The sequence below is a fragment of the Eupeodes corollae genome, chromosome 2, assembly GCF_945859685.1.
Source record: "Eupeodes corollae chromosome 2, idEupCoro1.1, whole genome shotgun sequence".
Classification (NCBI taxonomy): Eukaryota; Metazoa; Arthropoda; class Insecta; order Diptera; family Syrphidae; genus Eupeodes; species Eupeodes corollae.
Window position 1 is genome coordinate 148,966,553 of NC_079148.1, and position 12,864 is coordinate 148,979,416.

At 33.2% G+C, this 12,864-nt stretch overlaps 2 protein-coding genes across 2 annotated transcripts; both read right to left on the reverse strand.

The window, feature by feature from the left end:
• Positions 1–1,266: 1,266 nt before the first annotated feature.
• LOC129945292 (G8 domain-containing protein DDB_G0286311-like) lies at positions 1,267–2,068 on the reverse strand. The gene is made up of 2 exons (XM_056054949.1): positions 1,920–2,068; positions 1,267–1,854 (listed from the first exon to the last, which is right to left on the reverse strand). Exons 1-2 carry the CDS (start codon positions 1,938–1,940, stop codon positions 1,267–1,269), a joined length of 609 nt encoding a protein of 202 aa, XP_055910924.1. The 5' UTR covers positions 1,941–2,068.
• Positions 2,069–4,742: 2,674 nt separating this feature from the next.
• On the reverse strand, positions 4,743–12,241 carry LOC129947000 (arrestin domain-containing protein 17). Its single transcript, XM_056057398.1, has 3 exons — positions 10,501–12,241; positions 10,224–10,406; positions 4,743–5,328 (listed from the first exon to the last, which is right to left on the reverse strand). Exons 1-3 carry the CDS (start codon positions 10,954–10,956, stop codon positions 4,945–4,947), a joined length of 1,023 nt encoding a protein of 340 aa, XP_055913373.1. The 5' UTR covers positions 10,957–12,241; the 3' UTR covers positions 4,743–4,944.
• Positions 12,242–12,864: the final 623 nt, after the last annotated feature.

Sequence of the window (12,864 nt, forward strand, 5' to 3'; positions counted from 1 at the left end):
GAATGCTGCTTTGAAATCAAAGAAGAAACCATATAACTTTTTTCCCTTGAAACTGACTTGAAACACGCTCAGTAAGTCGTTTTTTCGTACCGAAATTGTTAGCCCGTCTTCTAGAATGACTCATCCTCTTTGAAATGTGAAAGAATGATATTTTTCGAAAAACTTCTCTATAACTATTCTCCTATTTATTTATTAAATACCTCAGTAAGTTCTTTAATTAAGTTCACCCTGTACTTCTTCTACTGAAGCTTTGTTCAGATTTCATGGCATACAGCATCAACTGGTTTGAACTTACTTTCTCGGTGATTAAATTTTCAAAATGTGCAGCTGATAGATTAGTGCTAAGTTTAATATTTTAATACTATTGATTGAACTGGCTATTTTCCAGAAAAAACGGTTGTATTTTACCACCGATAGTTTTTGGACAGAGAAGAGATTCTTAAGATCTAAATTTAATTAACAAAAATTGGCACTAAAAATTACAGGAAATGACTTCACTTAGAGTAAAAGGTTTTCCAATCAGAGGTTTGCTATTGAATCGAAGATTTTTTTGACAGTTTTGAATAAATCATATTTCGAAATTTGACAAGTAAAAAATACGCCAGCACTATACATTGAAAAGGTACACGCTCCAACAACGCATTGAAATTGTTACAGTTCACTACAAATCTTGCAGTACCAATTTACAAAACTATAGCATTCTAAGTCCTCATTTAGTACCTTCTAACCTGACAATAGGGAAACTGGCGGACAAAGGTGTTGGGACAGGAACATTTAAGAAAATGGCCATTAATACTTAGATTTTATAACTGAAGAATAATAAAAGAGGTTTTTCAAATAGAAAAAAAAGGTTGGAGTAGAAATCAGCAGATAAAATTAACTCAAAAACCTATTTTTGATAACCCTGAAGACTCATACTAATCTTGCATAACTAGTGAGACTTTCCAAAAACTAAGTGAGATGCTTAAATAATTTATGATTTGATATTCGAATTCAGGACTAAATCCTTTCACAAAGAACTGTCTTATCTTAAACAAGCAACAAATATATAATGAAATACAGCTTTTTCCAATGAGAGAGAATTCAGTCCTTACTTGTCAAACGTGGAATGATGACAGCTTTAAAAGTTGCCCATATAGGAGACTATTCAAAATGAAGCTCCATATTGGAAAATTGTATGAAGTTAAACATTTATTAATAAATAAATAAATTATAAAATAAAAAAAATACAAAATATAAATAGTTTCTACAACATCAGTGTTATCATTACATAATTGGTGTTGTAGTTGGTGTAGTTGTTGGAGTTGTAGTTGGTGTTGTAGTTGGTGCTGTGGTTGGTGTTGTGGTTGGTGTTGTAGTTGGTGTTGTAGTTGTAGTTGGTGTTGTAGTTGGTGTTGTAGTTGGTGTTGTGGTTGGTGTTGTAGTTGGTGTTGTAGTTGTAGTTGGTGTTGTAGTTGGTGTTGTAGTTGGTGTTGTTGTTGGTGTTGTTGTTGGTGTTGTGGTTTCTGTTGTAGTTGGAGTAGTTGTCGATGTGGTAGTTGTTGTTGTCGTCGTTGGTCTCAATTTTTGAAACAGACCAGCAAGAGGACTATAAAAGACATAATTCACACCTCCAGTTGATGAAGCAGGTGCTGGTGTTGGAAATCTTTGTAGAAGTGCCCCCAATAACCCAATTTTCGCATATTGATCATTATTTAAATTTCCATCAAAATTAATTTTTTCACCGCCCACAATTATTTCGGTATTTTTAAGTGATTCCAAGATTTCCTCATCAGTCCTTAACTCCACCGGAATGTCTTCAACATGATGTACTGGAAAAGCTAAACCATTTGCAGCCAAAACACAAAATAAAACCTAAAAGATTTTTAGAAAATAATGTAAATCATCTCAAAAATAGAAACATTAAATAAAATACTCACGGTGATAATAAATCCCTTCATGATGATCTTCAATAAAAGTCTAATTGTAAACTGCAAAGATTTAATATTTTCTTAAGCTATTTATAGGAATTTATGCCAAATTTGGGAATTTAAAATTCAGATGAAATTGATTAGAAGGTACCAGTGAAGTGTGATAAAGTACCGTTCTTTCATTATTTTGAATTATGGTGTTAATTGATTTGGGTTCTGCAAAAATATACATAATGAAAGTGTCAACTACATACATGGTATTGGGTCAAAAGCAAATTGTTTGCATTTTATATTTTTTTGGCAAATGATTATAAATTTTAATAATTTTTCAAATGGCAATAGTTTTTATTCTGAAAAGATCAAAGTAAGATATCCATGTGAAAGGCTGATTTGTTTGAATAATTTTTTTTGATTGTGAAGTAAAATAATTTCGTATACTTTTAGTTAGAAAAAATTAAACAAAATTTGTTTTACTAAGACCTGCGGTTCCCAATCTTTTTTAGTCGCACTTCGATACGCATATGTCATTTTTCGCAGCTACATGTATCACGCAGTCCCTGAAGTGATATACTCAAATTATTTTTTTTTTTTAAATATATCTGACAGATAAACCAATATCAATAACCAACGTCCAACGTCCAACACTTATTGCACAACATGTCCCCCAAAACGAAAGTTGTCTTCAATAAAGAAGGTTCTAACTTCAGCTCTCATTTTGAAAAGCCACGTTAGTGTTTTTCCATCTTACTTCTGCGTTAAGAAGTAAAGACGTATGTAGACTACCCATGTCATCACCTTGTATTCTTTGGCCGTGATTTAATAAAGTAAATTATTTTCACGCTTTCGTCCAACGCGTCACTAAGGGAGACCGGCATTTTATTCATTGCGAGGGCATGACGGTGTGCAATGGCTACTGGTGCTGCCTTTAACAATTTGCTTTATTCTGGCGACGACGGCACCGGACGGTATTCCAGTCATGGCCTCGGCACCGTCCAATCTTCTTCAAAGGATTGTAGATATTGGTAGCGCATCCATTTGCAGCCCAAATTTTGTGACTTATTCGTAAAAACAAAGTAGCTCTCCATTCGCCGCTAAGTCTCCGCTTCGTCTTGATATTGTGTTATTTGACAAAGGAACGTGTGTCAACAAATTTTTTGGCCTTTTAACCCAACAAACATTGAACAATGTCTTTAACACTTTATTAAGTTTTCAGTAATGGTATGGGCTTCACCACTTTGCGCTATTCGGGAACTTAACAAGTAGGATGCCATCAACAAATTTTCGTTCACTACTTTTGAGTGATAAGTAATAAAATGGTTTGAAATTTAGTAAGTTTAGCAAACTTTCTTTTGAAGAAATCAGTCAGTTTGCTTTTGCAATCTGGATGAATCTCTTTAAAGTGACATTTGATTTTTGCTACGAACATTGCACTGTTTGACAACAATTTGCGGCAAATTACACATTGTTGCCACTTGTCTCAGCAAATCCAAAATTCAAATATGATCACCGTGGCACTAGTAGGTACTAGACAAACTATCAAATTCAAAACCTTCAGAAATCTCTAACGCCGCCTCCGCTATCTCTATCGCGTCATTTTTCTTCGCACTAAAATAAGTGTATGGATAACCGAAATTGAACAAACAAAATTAAATCATTAAAATCATTTTGTGTGGTTAAATGGATTACTATTTTACGTAAATCATGATTTAGTTTGGACATACCTGTCAGTTGGAGATTCTTTGGCAGCTTCGGGTGTTTTTGCGGGCCATTCACTTGCTTTTTTCAATGATAAAGACCTAAGCCAGCGATTCATTCGAAAATTTAATGCTTAAAAACAAAATAAATTAAAACTCACGCACTACAATCACCTGCAAATTAACTTCGCCGTCCTACGTTTAAAAGTTTGCATGAATTGAAAAATAAAACAGTTTCAATGTCAATCGGCACTCTCACTAGTCTTCGTGGTATTGTATGTAAATTTAACAATTTATCAATTATCAAAATTACAAGATCAGAAGCTTAAAATTAACTTGTTACTAATCCGGCTTGGAATTATTTTACTCTTTTTAAATATTTTCACGGAGCACTTGGAAATTATTCGCGGAGCACCAATTGCTCCGGGGAGCACACTTTGGGAAACCCGGACTTTGATGAATCAGATCTTCAGAGAAAGTTCTTGGTACATAAAACTCATCAGCTGTTATAAAAATCTTCCTTATTTATTATTTTCATATCAAGAAGAGAACCAGCTAAGGAACTTAGCAGATGCTTCATACGACTTGCCTCAGTTTTACTTATTCTTTAGAATTTTAAGGGGAAACCTGTCAGTCTTTGTATCCCCGTACTTTAAAAGTATGAAAGTATGAAAACAGATGTTTTATAAAATTTGAATAACAAACCACAGAAATCATGTTAACAAAGCCTGTTTTCAGTCAACTTATTTAATTATAAAATCTTAATGACACGAATTAATATGAGTCATAAAATGCACTGAATATTTCTAATTATATACCATATGTGATTTAAATGATTCGAAAAAGGAAATGTGTTTGTCATACTTATATTCACAAGCCCATTTCATTGGAAATTGCGTCACAACAAGCGCAATAATCTATTACTGCACATACTAGATTTAATTAAGTTCGCTTATCAGCTCTTTCGTTTATTCACAGCATCATAGTTTATTGGTTTTCTTTTTCTTGACAAAATTCAACTAAAACATCTCGTATGTCAATAAAAAACTTTTTTTATTTTTCAAAAAAATGTATTTAGTTAAAAACAAAGAAATAATAATAATTTTATTGAATAAAATATAGAATACAAAAAAAAATAAAAAATAAAAAATTAAAATTAAAATTAATATAAGTAAGTCACTTTAGTGTATGGCATTTTTTGTTTGTGATGAATATCGTTGCGATAATATTTTATGACTATAATATGACAAAAAATCTCTTCAATTAATCGTGCAAAATAAAATCAAAATTAATAGAATACAAAATTTAAGCGAAAAAAAAACACACAAATTCACACATTTTTAGCTTGATTCAGGCTTCTCATGTAACCATGGTCTAAATATTGGTAATGTCGATGGATAATGTGTGTCTGGTTTCAAGACAGCCTCTGGCCATGTATTTGCAATATCATTCTGTGAACTTCTAAATGGATATGTGGCTAAAACAATCGGCAGTTGTAATTTAATTTCTTTTTCTAATGACTTGGGTTCAATCACAAAGAAGACATCGTACGAAATCTTTATTAAATGACATCCTCTCAAATTCGTTGGTGGCAGAGGGGGTACGTATAAACTATCATTTTGCCATTCATCTTTACCACCGGGACGAATTTTACCACGAACTAAAACGGCTAGAGCGCGTTTTTCAGTTTGGATGGTTTTGCCACGGGCTAGATATTCAACAGTCTGTAATAAAAGATGAAAAATATATTAATTAATTTAAACCATTTAATAAATGCATATTTAATTTATATCTGTACAACTATACTTTCTTTTCCAAATAAAGCTTTATCTTCGTCTAAAACGGAAGATTCTTAAGATACCTACTCACATCCGGGCTAAATTGGACGTCGATCCATTTCAAATTTGATGGGTGTTACTGTACTTTATCTATCTTCATTTGGGGGTATGTATATATTTTTCCAAGTTCTAAACCCATTGTTTTGGCCAAGAAATTTAGATTTCCATAAAATTAGAAATACCCCGATGCAAAACAATGGTTCGAAGTGGCTTTGAGCCACGGTATTATTCAATTTGAATATGAATATTTGAATAAAGTGCTAAGTTATAAACAAAAAAATACTTTAGCAACCTTGTTAACTGGCGCTCAAGGAATAATAATTTTCTAGGCAATAACTTAATTTATCTTTATCTCATCTTAAGTGCCAGTTTAACTTTTGTTTCAACTGGTGTGCCTCAAGGCTATGTTCTGTCTGCGACACTCTTTCCTATTTTGACTTGCGACATATTGGAACTAAAAGACAAGTTTTACATTCGTAACAAAAATTAAACTCGAGATTTTAATAAAATATGACATTACGGTGGTAAAGAAGTCGAACAAAAGTAACTCCGTTGATTTCGTCCGTCTAACTGTCAGTCGTTCTGTCTTCCCACTTCATCCTACCTTATTAGGCCGATTGAGTTGAATTTTAGAAATTGAGGTCCAAAGCTGATTCAACTTAAACATTTTTATTTCTTTTTTTTTTAAGAACAAAAATAATAGTAATAAAAACTTTTTGTTCGAAAATCTAAAATTCGAATTTATACAAAGGATTTTAATAAAATTGTCTCTAAATTTTTGGTTTCTTAACTTGGACTCTTTCAGTATAAAAAATATATTTGATGATCAAAAATATCATTATTTGCGTTTAATATCCTCTTGAAAAATACAAGTCTTCTTAATTTCTTTTAAAAGCCTTTGATTTTTGCATAGAGCTTTTACATTGCGCTCGATAGTTGACAACTGCCTTAAATTTGAGTAGGCCATAGTAACGAATATTTCGAGAAAAAAAGTACAGAATGTAACAACTTTTCCCATCACTATGTTCTGGTTCTAGTTTCTTTGAACAGTTAGAGGGTGGAGCCAGCTTTAAGTATCAAAGAAGAAGAAAATAAAAGGAATTAAAGTAAGTACACTCAAGTAGTTTTAAAGAAGTTTCCTCAATAATCTATTGTTATGATATGAGAGGGGTAGGGACAAAATGAATGAAGAATGATTTCGAAAGTGTTGTGCGTATTATTTTCTATTTGGAACGGGTGTTTTTTTATTGGACATATGGTTTTTAATCTTTTTTTGGAGTTGGTCTTTTCACTTAAATTTTGCTCTGTTTGGATTGACATTATATAATAAACTAGCTGGCCCAACACACGTTGTATTGTCATATAAGTAATTTCTAGAGAATATTTTGCTAGAAATAAATAACTTAAGTGTGTAAGGATGTGGTATATAAGTGGGAGAGACAAAGAGCACTGTAAACGGTAACAAAATATTAAAATAACAAATCACGAAAAAAATTTGGTAAATTTATTAAAATTAATTCTTCAAAATTATAAACATATCGCTAATTATGACAATACTACAAAAATACAATATCAATCCCTTAATGCAACAGAGTGTACAATATTTGTTGTGGTGCCATCTTTCCCCAACACATACAAACTGGATGGTTTGCCCACTCAAGAGCACGCCACGTATAGTTGTCCGTGTGAAAATATGAAGTGCTCAGATCTAAGCCGCAGACAGACATTGTTTGGCCTTGAGACTTATTGATATAATCATTGCAAATGCCAATCTAATTGGAAATAGAAGGCTTTTGAATTGAATTGGCACATCTGTGGGTATAATATGAATTCACGGTAATAATATATTTTCACCGCGAAATTTGACATTTAGCGTGCCGTTGCACAACCGTGTTGGGTTCAATTTACGAAACAAATTTACCGGAGGTCCAACTTTCAGTTGTAAATTTTGCATTGGCATGCCTGGTAAACCTAATGAGTTCAAGAACTCAGTTGGATAATTTACAGCTTCGCTAGCATCACAAACTGTATCAATAGATTAGTATGAACCCAAGTCTCCTGGTAACAAATGTTGTTCCTCCATCGGGATATATCTGGTCAATGAGAGCTTTCTGTGAATCAAAAATCATGCAGAAATAGACCGGTAATTGTTAGCCTCCAGTGTCATCTGTAGTAACTTTTCCGTCACCTATATATCACAGTTGTTTTGAGAACGTTTCAGCGGATGGATCTACAAGCATTTGAACACGCATATTTACTTTCAGTTGTACTTTTTCAACACTACGACACAGTGGCGATGATTTCACGCATGCGTTGATCTCATCAACGTTGAACGCGGAATAACGAAACATGTTTGTCCGAAATCACCTGAAGGAGTAACAGAGTGCGGCCAAATAGTCTGTTGTTGTTTGTTATACCTTTTAATGTCCTGTTCAACGCCCCAAGCGAATGTGTGCCATAGTGCATTCATCCCAGATGATAATTTAACACTGTTTCTGTTTCAGCATTGTGGCCATTCATGATTGCTTTTTTATGTTGCACACTGCGTCTGGGTTATTTTTAATATTTCAATAATAAAGTTGCGGCAATGCCAGAAGTTGCAACAGCCAATGCGATACCATTATTTGATCTTATTTTAGCAAGAATTAGCGAAATATGGAATGTTTTGCCAGCTCCACCAGGTTCATCCAAAAAAAATAAGAATTCACCTTGTCCTGCGGAAACTGCGAGCAAAATTTGGTCATAAATGGTTCTTTGTTCTTCATTCATTATTGGAACATTGCGAACTGAAATCACTGCCAATTCAATGTCTATTAAATCAGATGCACTTCGATTTGGGGGATGCATACCGAAATGACTGAGTGGTTAGTTTGCAATGATAATGCAAAGATCCTCAGTAGCAATCAATGCGTCATTGTACATAGAGTTACTGAATACTATCGTAAGGTCGTTGAACAGTGGACGATTTTGATGCAATTAAATTATAACACCTGGGAATATAAAAAAAGATAAAAGCCTATTCTCAGACCTACCGAATGTACATATATGCAAAATTTCATTGAAATTGGTTAAACCGTTTCGGAGAAGTATGGCAACTAACCCTGTAACATTAGAATTTCATATATAAGATTGACTTACTCCTTGATAACGTTTGCAAATCGTGCAACTTTACTAACCAACAAAACAATCAATTAATTGAAGAAAACTTTTGGTGAGAGCATTATTTTGCGTAGTGGGCCTAAGACTCCCAAGATCATGCCATCACTGTTGGACTATTTTTGTAGTATTATGTAAAGTCGCTTGTATACTTGCCTACAATTATTTTTAAAACACAGTGTCAAACCCTTATCTTTATAATAAAGCTACATACTTGGCCATAACAGATAATTACATACATTTTAATGTCTTCTTGAAAATCTCACTACTATCGAGAAAACCTTTTAAATAACTAGAATTTGTCTTCTTTTCTTAAAAAAAATTGGTTTTCTGTGAACTTTTCGTTCTCTAGTTGTAAATCACCTTAAATTTTATTGGGCTATAATAACGATTATATCAAAAAATAGTAACGATAACGAATGCAATAACTTTTTTCCCATCACTATGCTATTTCATTCTGCTTTAATTCTATTTTTTGTTTGCACAGTTAAAGGGTGGAGCTAGCTTAAAGTAAGAAAGAAGAAACAAATTAATAAAAAATGTAGGCAGTTTAGCAGTTTAGTAAGAGCAAAATAATATACCTACTTTGAAATTTGATCAAATTCGCTCTAGTAAAATCTTTTACTACACGTAAAGTAGGGGGCAAAGGTAAATAAAAATATCGTCGACGAGGTCCAGTTTGTATTTTTTCCTATGGTGTAAACTAGAAACAAAAAATCTCTTTTGTCTTTAGTAGTAAAGAGTGTTTTTTTTTACACGAGGAGTTTTCAAGAAGAAATAATACGTATATAATTTAATGTTGGGGCGCTACGGCTAGCTTGATGGAATTCCAGCAGTAATGTTAAATTGCACGAACCTGAAAGTCACGCCAGGACACGATGCAAAATAATGAGAACACTAAGACTTTTTTTCAAAATTTGATGGTTACATTTCGACGCGCTAACCAAACCTTTAATTTGGTAAAAATTTTGCAAAACTTTCAAACGTTTTTCAGGAGTAAATCTTTTACGAAATTGCAAAGTAAACTGAGGATAAATCAAGTAACAGCTATCAAAAAGATCACCCCTTTCCCCTTCTTTTCAAACTATGGTCCAGTTTCAGTTTACTGCCAAGTACAGATTTTAGCTCTTTAGTCGTCACACACCAATATGGAATACCTTACTACACTCTGTCGTCATTACAATGCTTAAGAACTCAATACCCAATGTACACCGAAGCATACATTCTAGACCCTAAAGCAATTTTGTTCTCGTTGTTCTTGATGAGTTAACTAAGGTTAAACGGAGATTTAAGTTAATAAATTGACACTTTTCAGTTACCTATGCGAAGACTTAACCGAGGTCGAACCTTGTACAAAGCATTTGCCCTTCAATTCTTTGCAGTTCCAATGAACTAATTTAAGCCTTTTCTATTCAATTCCAGTAAAAGTCAGTATTTTGTATTTAAAATGCATTAAAAGTTGTTCAAACAAAGTATCAAAATCCACTTCCGTTGCGAGTTTAAATGTCAATCAAATTCTCATCATAAAAACTCCATTTATAGACTCCAACCATTTAAAAAATAACCCGTCTATAGACCCTTAAAATTTCTAAATATAAACAAATCTAATTAAAAATTAAATTTACCTCAGTCAATGACGCCTTTGTCCTCTTGATTGTTATATTACTGTGATTCGATATATAAGCTGTCACAGATATACTCTCTCCAGGTACATAGCCCCCACGATCCAAAGCAACTCTGCATTTCACTGTTCCGCCACCTACGCATGCAACTCCTAATTTGTGTTCAACTTCACATGTAAATGGTTGCTATATTGAAACAAAATCACCCACAATTAATTTGAAGCTCTAACAAGACAGAGCCACTCCTCTCTTCGAGGAACTCAAAAAATCGACAACTTACCGCCAAAATAGGCTTCTCCAGATTCAAGTCAATCGGATTCATCACAATAAATACTTGATGATTCTTATGTATCAGTCCCGTTGGTTCACGCAACGCAGCCTTACAATAATACTGTATCCATCCATAACGACCCAAGAAAGTCGATGGCAGTCCCACGGGAAGTCCCAATTTGAATGGAAAACTATGAATTCCCGGCGATAAGACCGATGGGCCTTGATCAGGATCACCCAGAAGTTTCATACGAAAATCAATGTAGTTCTCTTTGTCATAAGTTCGTTCCTGTCGAGCCGATCCAACTCGAACGACTCCCTCCCCAACAACATGAAAGTGAAGTCCCAGTGCCGGAGTATCATCCTGAAGTTCTAGAAGAACCTTTCCCGACAGAAACTGTCCCGGAAAGTATAACAACGATGTGTTATCGAAGATTATCAAGAATTTTAACAGTTTTCTAGGCATTTTTTTCGTTTTTCGTTCGTACTGTTTATTTGACTTGGAATATTGATTAAAAATGTATCTCAGATGATGCGCATACTAAATTAATTAAATGTATCTACGTCAAATAGTGCGATCGTCGAAAACCGAAACTTAAAAAGACTAAACCCCAAAATGGGCACAACGAACGGAGACGACCGGAATGCTGTGGGCATAAGATTATCAAGGTCGGAATTGATTTTATTGTTTTTTTTCTTCTTCTATATTTTTAATAACTTGTTCTTCGCCAAATATGTAAGTCGACGAGCTACGACAACCAAGACGTCGACGACGACGATATGCCTGCCTTTGGCGAAGAGAGGCAAAACCAGCAGGCAGAGTGTTATGTCACTTTTTTGACTTGAAGTTAAAAATGCAGTAGTTTCCGCTAAGTCTTTGAAAAATGGCAACACTGTAAGTTTTTTAAAATCTATAAAACAACAGCACACCTTTTTAAAAAAAAGTATCTATAAAATTTCATTTATTGCACAATCAAAAGTCTATTAAATTTGCAACAAAGCACGCAATTGTTTGCATGGTATTTCCGAATAAGCGTTGTCAATTTATTTTTGTTAGCGCAAGTACCACACCGTACCTGAGATGCAGGGGGGTTTTGAAGTATCTAGATACTTATTCGTGTAGTTCAATGCCTCCTCTTTGCTTCTTTAACTTAACTTAACTTAACTTTGTTACCACTTTGATGGACGAGTGTTTTTCTTTTATTTTTACTATTTTTTGGTTTGTTTGTTTTCCACTTCCACAAGTTGTTGTTTAATACAAAAATAAATAAAAAGGTTTTCACTTTTTATTGCACTTTAAAGTCGTCGATTGTTGTTGTTGTTGGTGATGTTTGTGTAGGAGAATGAAAAACCGAAGGAAACAATGACAAAAATTGAGAATTTTTGTTTGGATTTTTGTTGTCTAGGAAGTTATCTTCATTTGTATTCCAAGCAGATCTTCATGATTCTTCTTTTATTCTTCAGCTGTTGTTCGTATGTGATGAAGTTGGTAGAAGATACAAAACTTGTTGATGAAGATCAATTTCCTTTTCTATTCTTTTTTCTGTTGTTTATATTTTTTAATTTTATATTTTTGATTCTCTTCTTCTTTGTAAAAGATATTCTTCAATTTTTGTTTTTTTCTTATACGATCTTGAAGATATTTTTTAAATCCACAACAACACCATCACCGCCACTGTGGATGTTTCACAGAGAACTGAATTGATCAGGAAGCTCACAAAGTCATATTGGTTAGATTTTAGGTTGTATATTTTAAAACATGGGCTTATTATTGTGGTATTGAAGGTGGGATCACCATCGCCCGATGACTTCATAAGATACATTATTTTATTTTATACCTATACGATATCTGTTAGGTTTTTCTTTTTGTTGTGGGTTTGGTTTGAGAGACAGAAGAGTATAAGATGATGCTCTTTGGGCTTTGTTGATGGTTTTTATTTCTCTTTTTAAGTAGAGCTTTAAAAATCTACTCATTTTCTGTGGTTAAAAGCTTGTCTCTGTTTTTTTGTTATTCGATAAAATTTTACGTGCTGACTTTACTGAATTTTATTATTATCAATCGTATTTATTTTAAAATTTTCAGAAGATCGATAGTGAAGAAAAATGCATGAATGAAAATTTATAATGGTTCCTAAAAATAGTTTAAACATTAAACGAATTGGTATCAACTGAATTAAAAACAAATTTTGTATGAATGAAAAACAAATAATTGTTTACTTAATATAATATCTAAAAGCAGTTAAAAATCAGGGAAATATAATACTTGTTACTATGATATTTAAAGGCTTCGAAAAGATGGGTTACAACAGAATAGTGTTTTAGGTCTAATTATCTACATGTTTTTTAGAAGTAGAAGTAGATGGTTAGTGCGTTG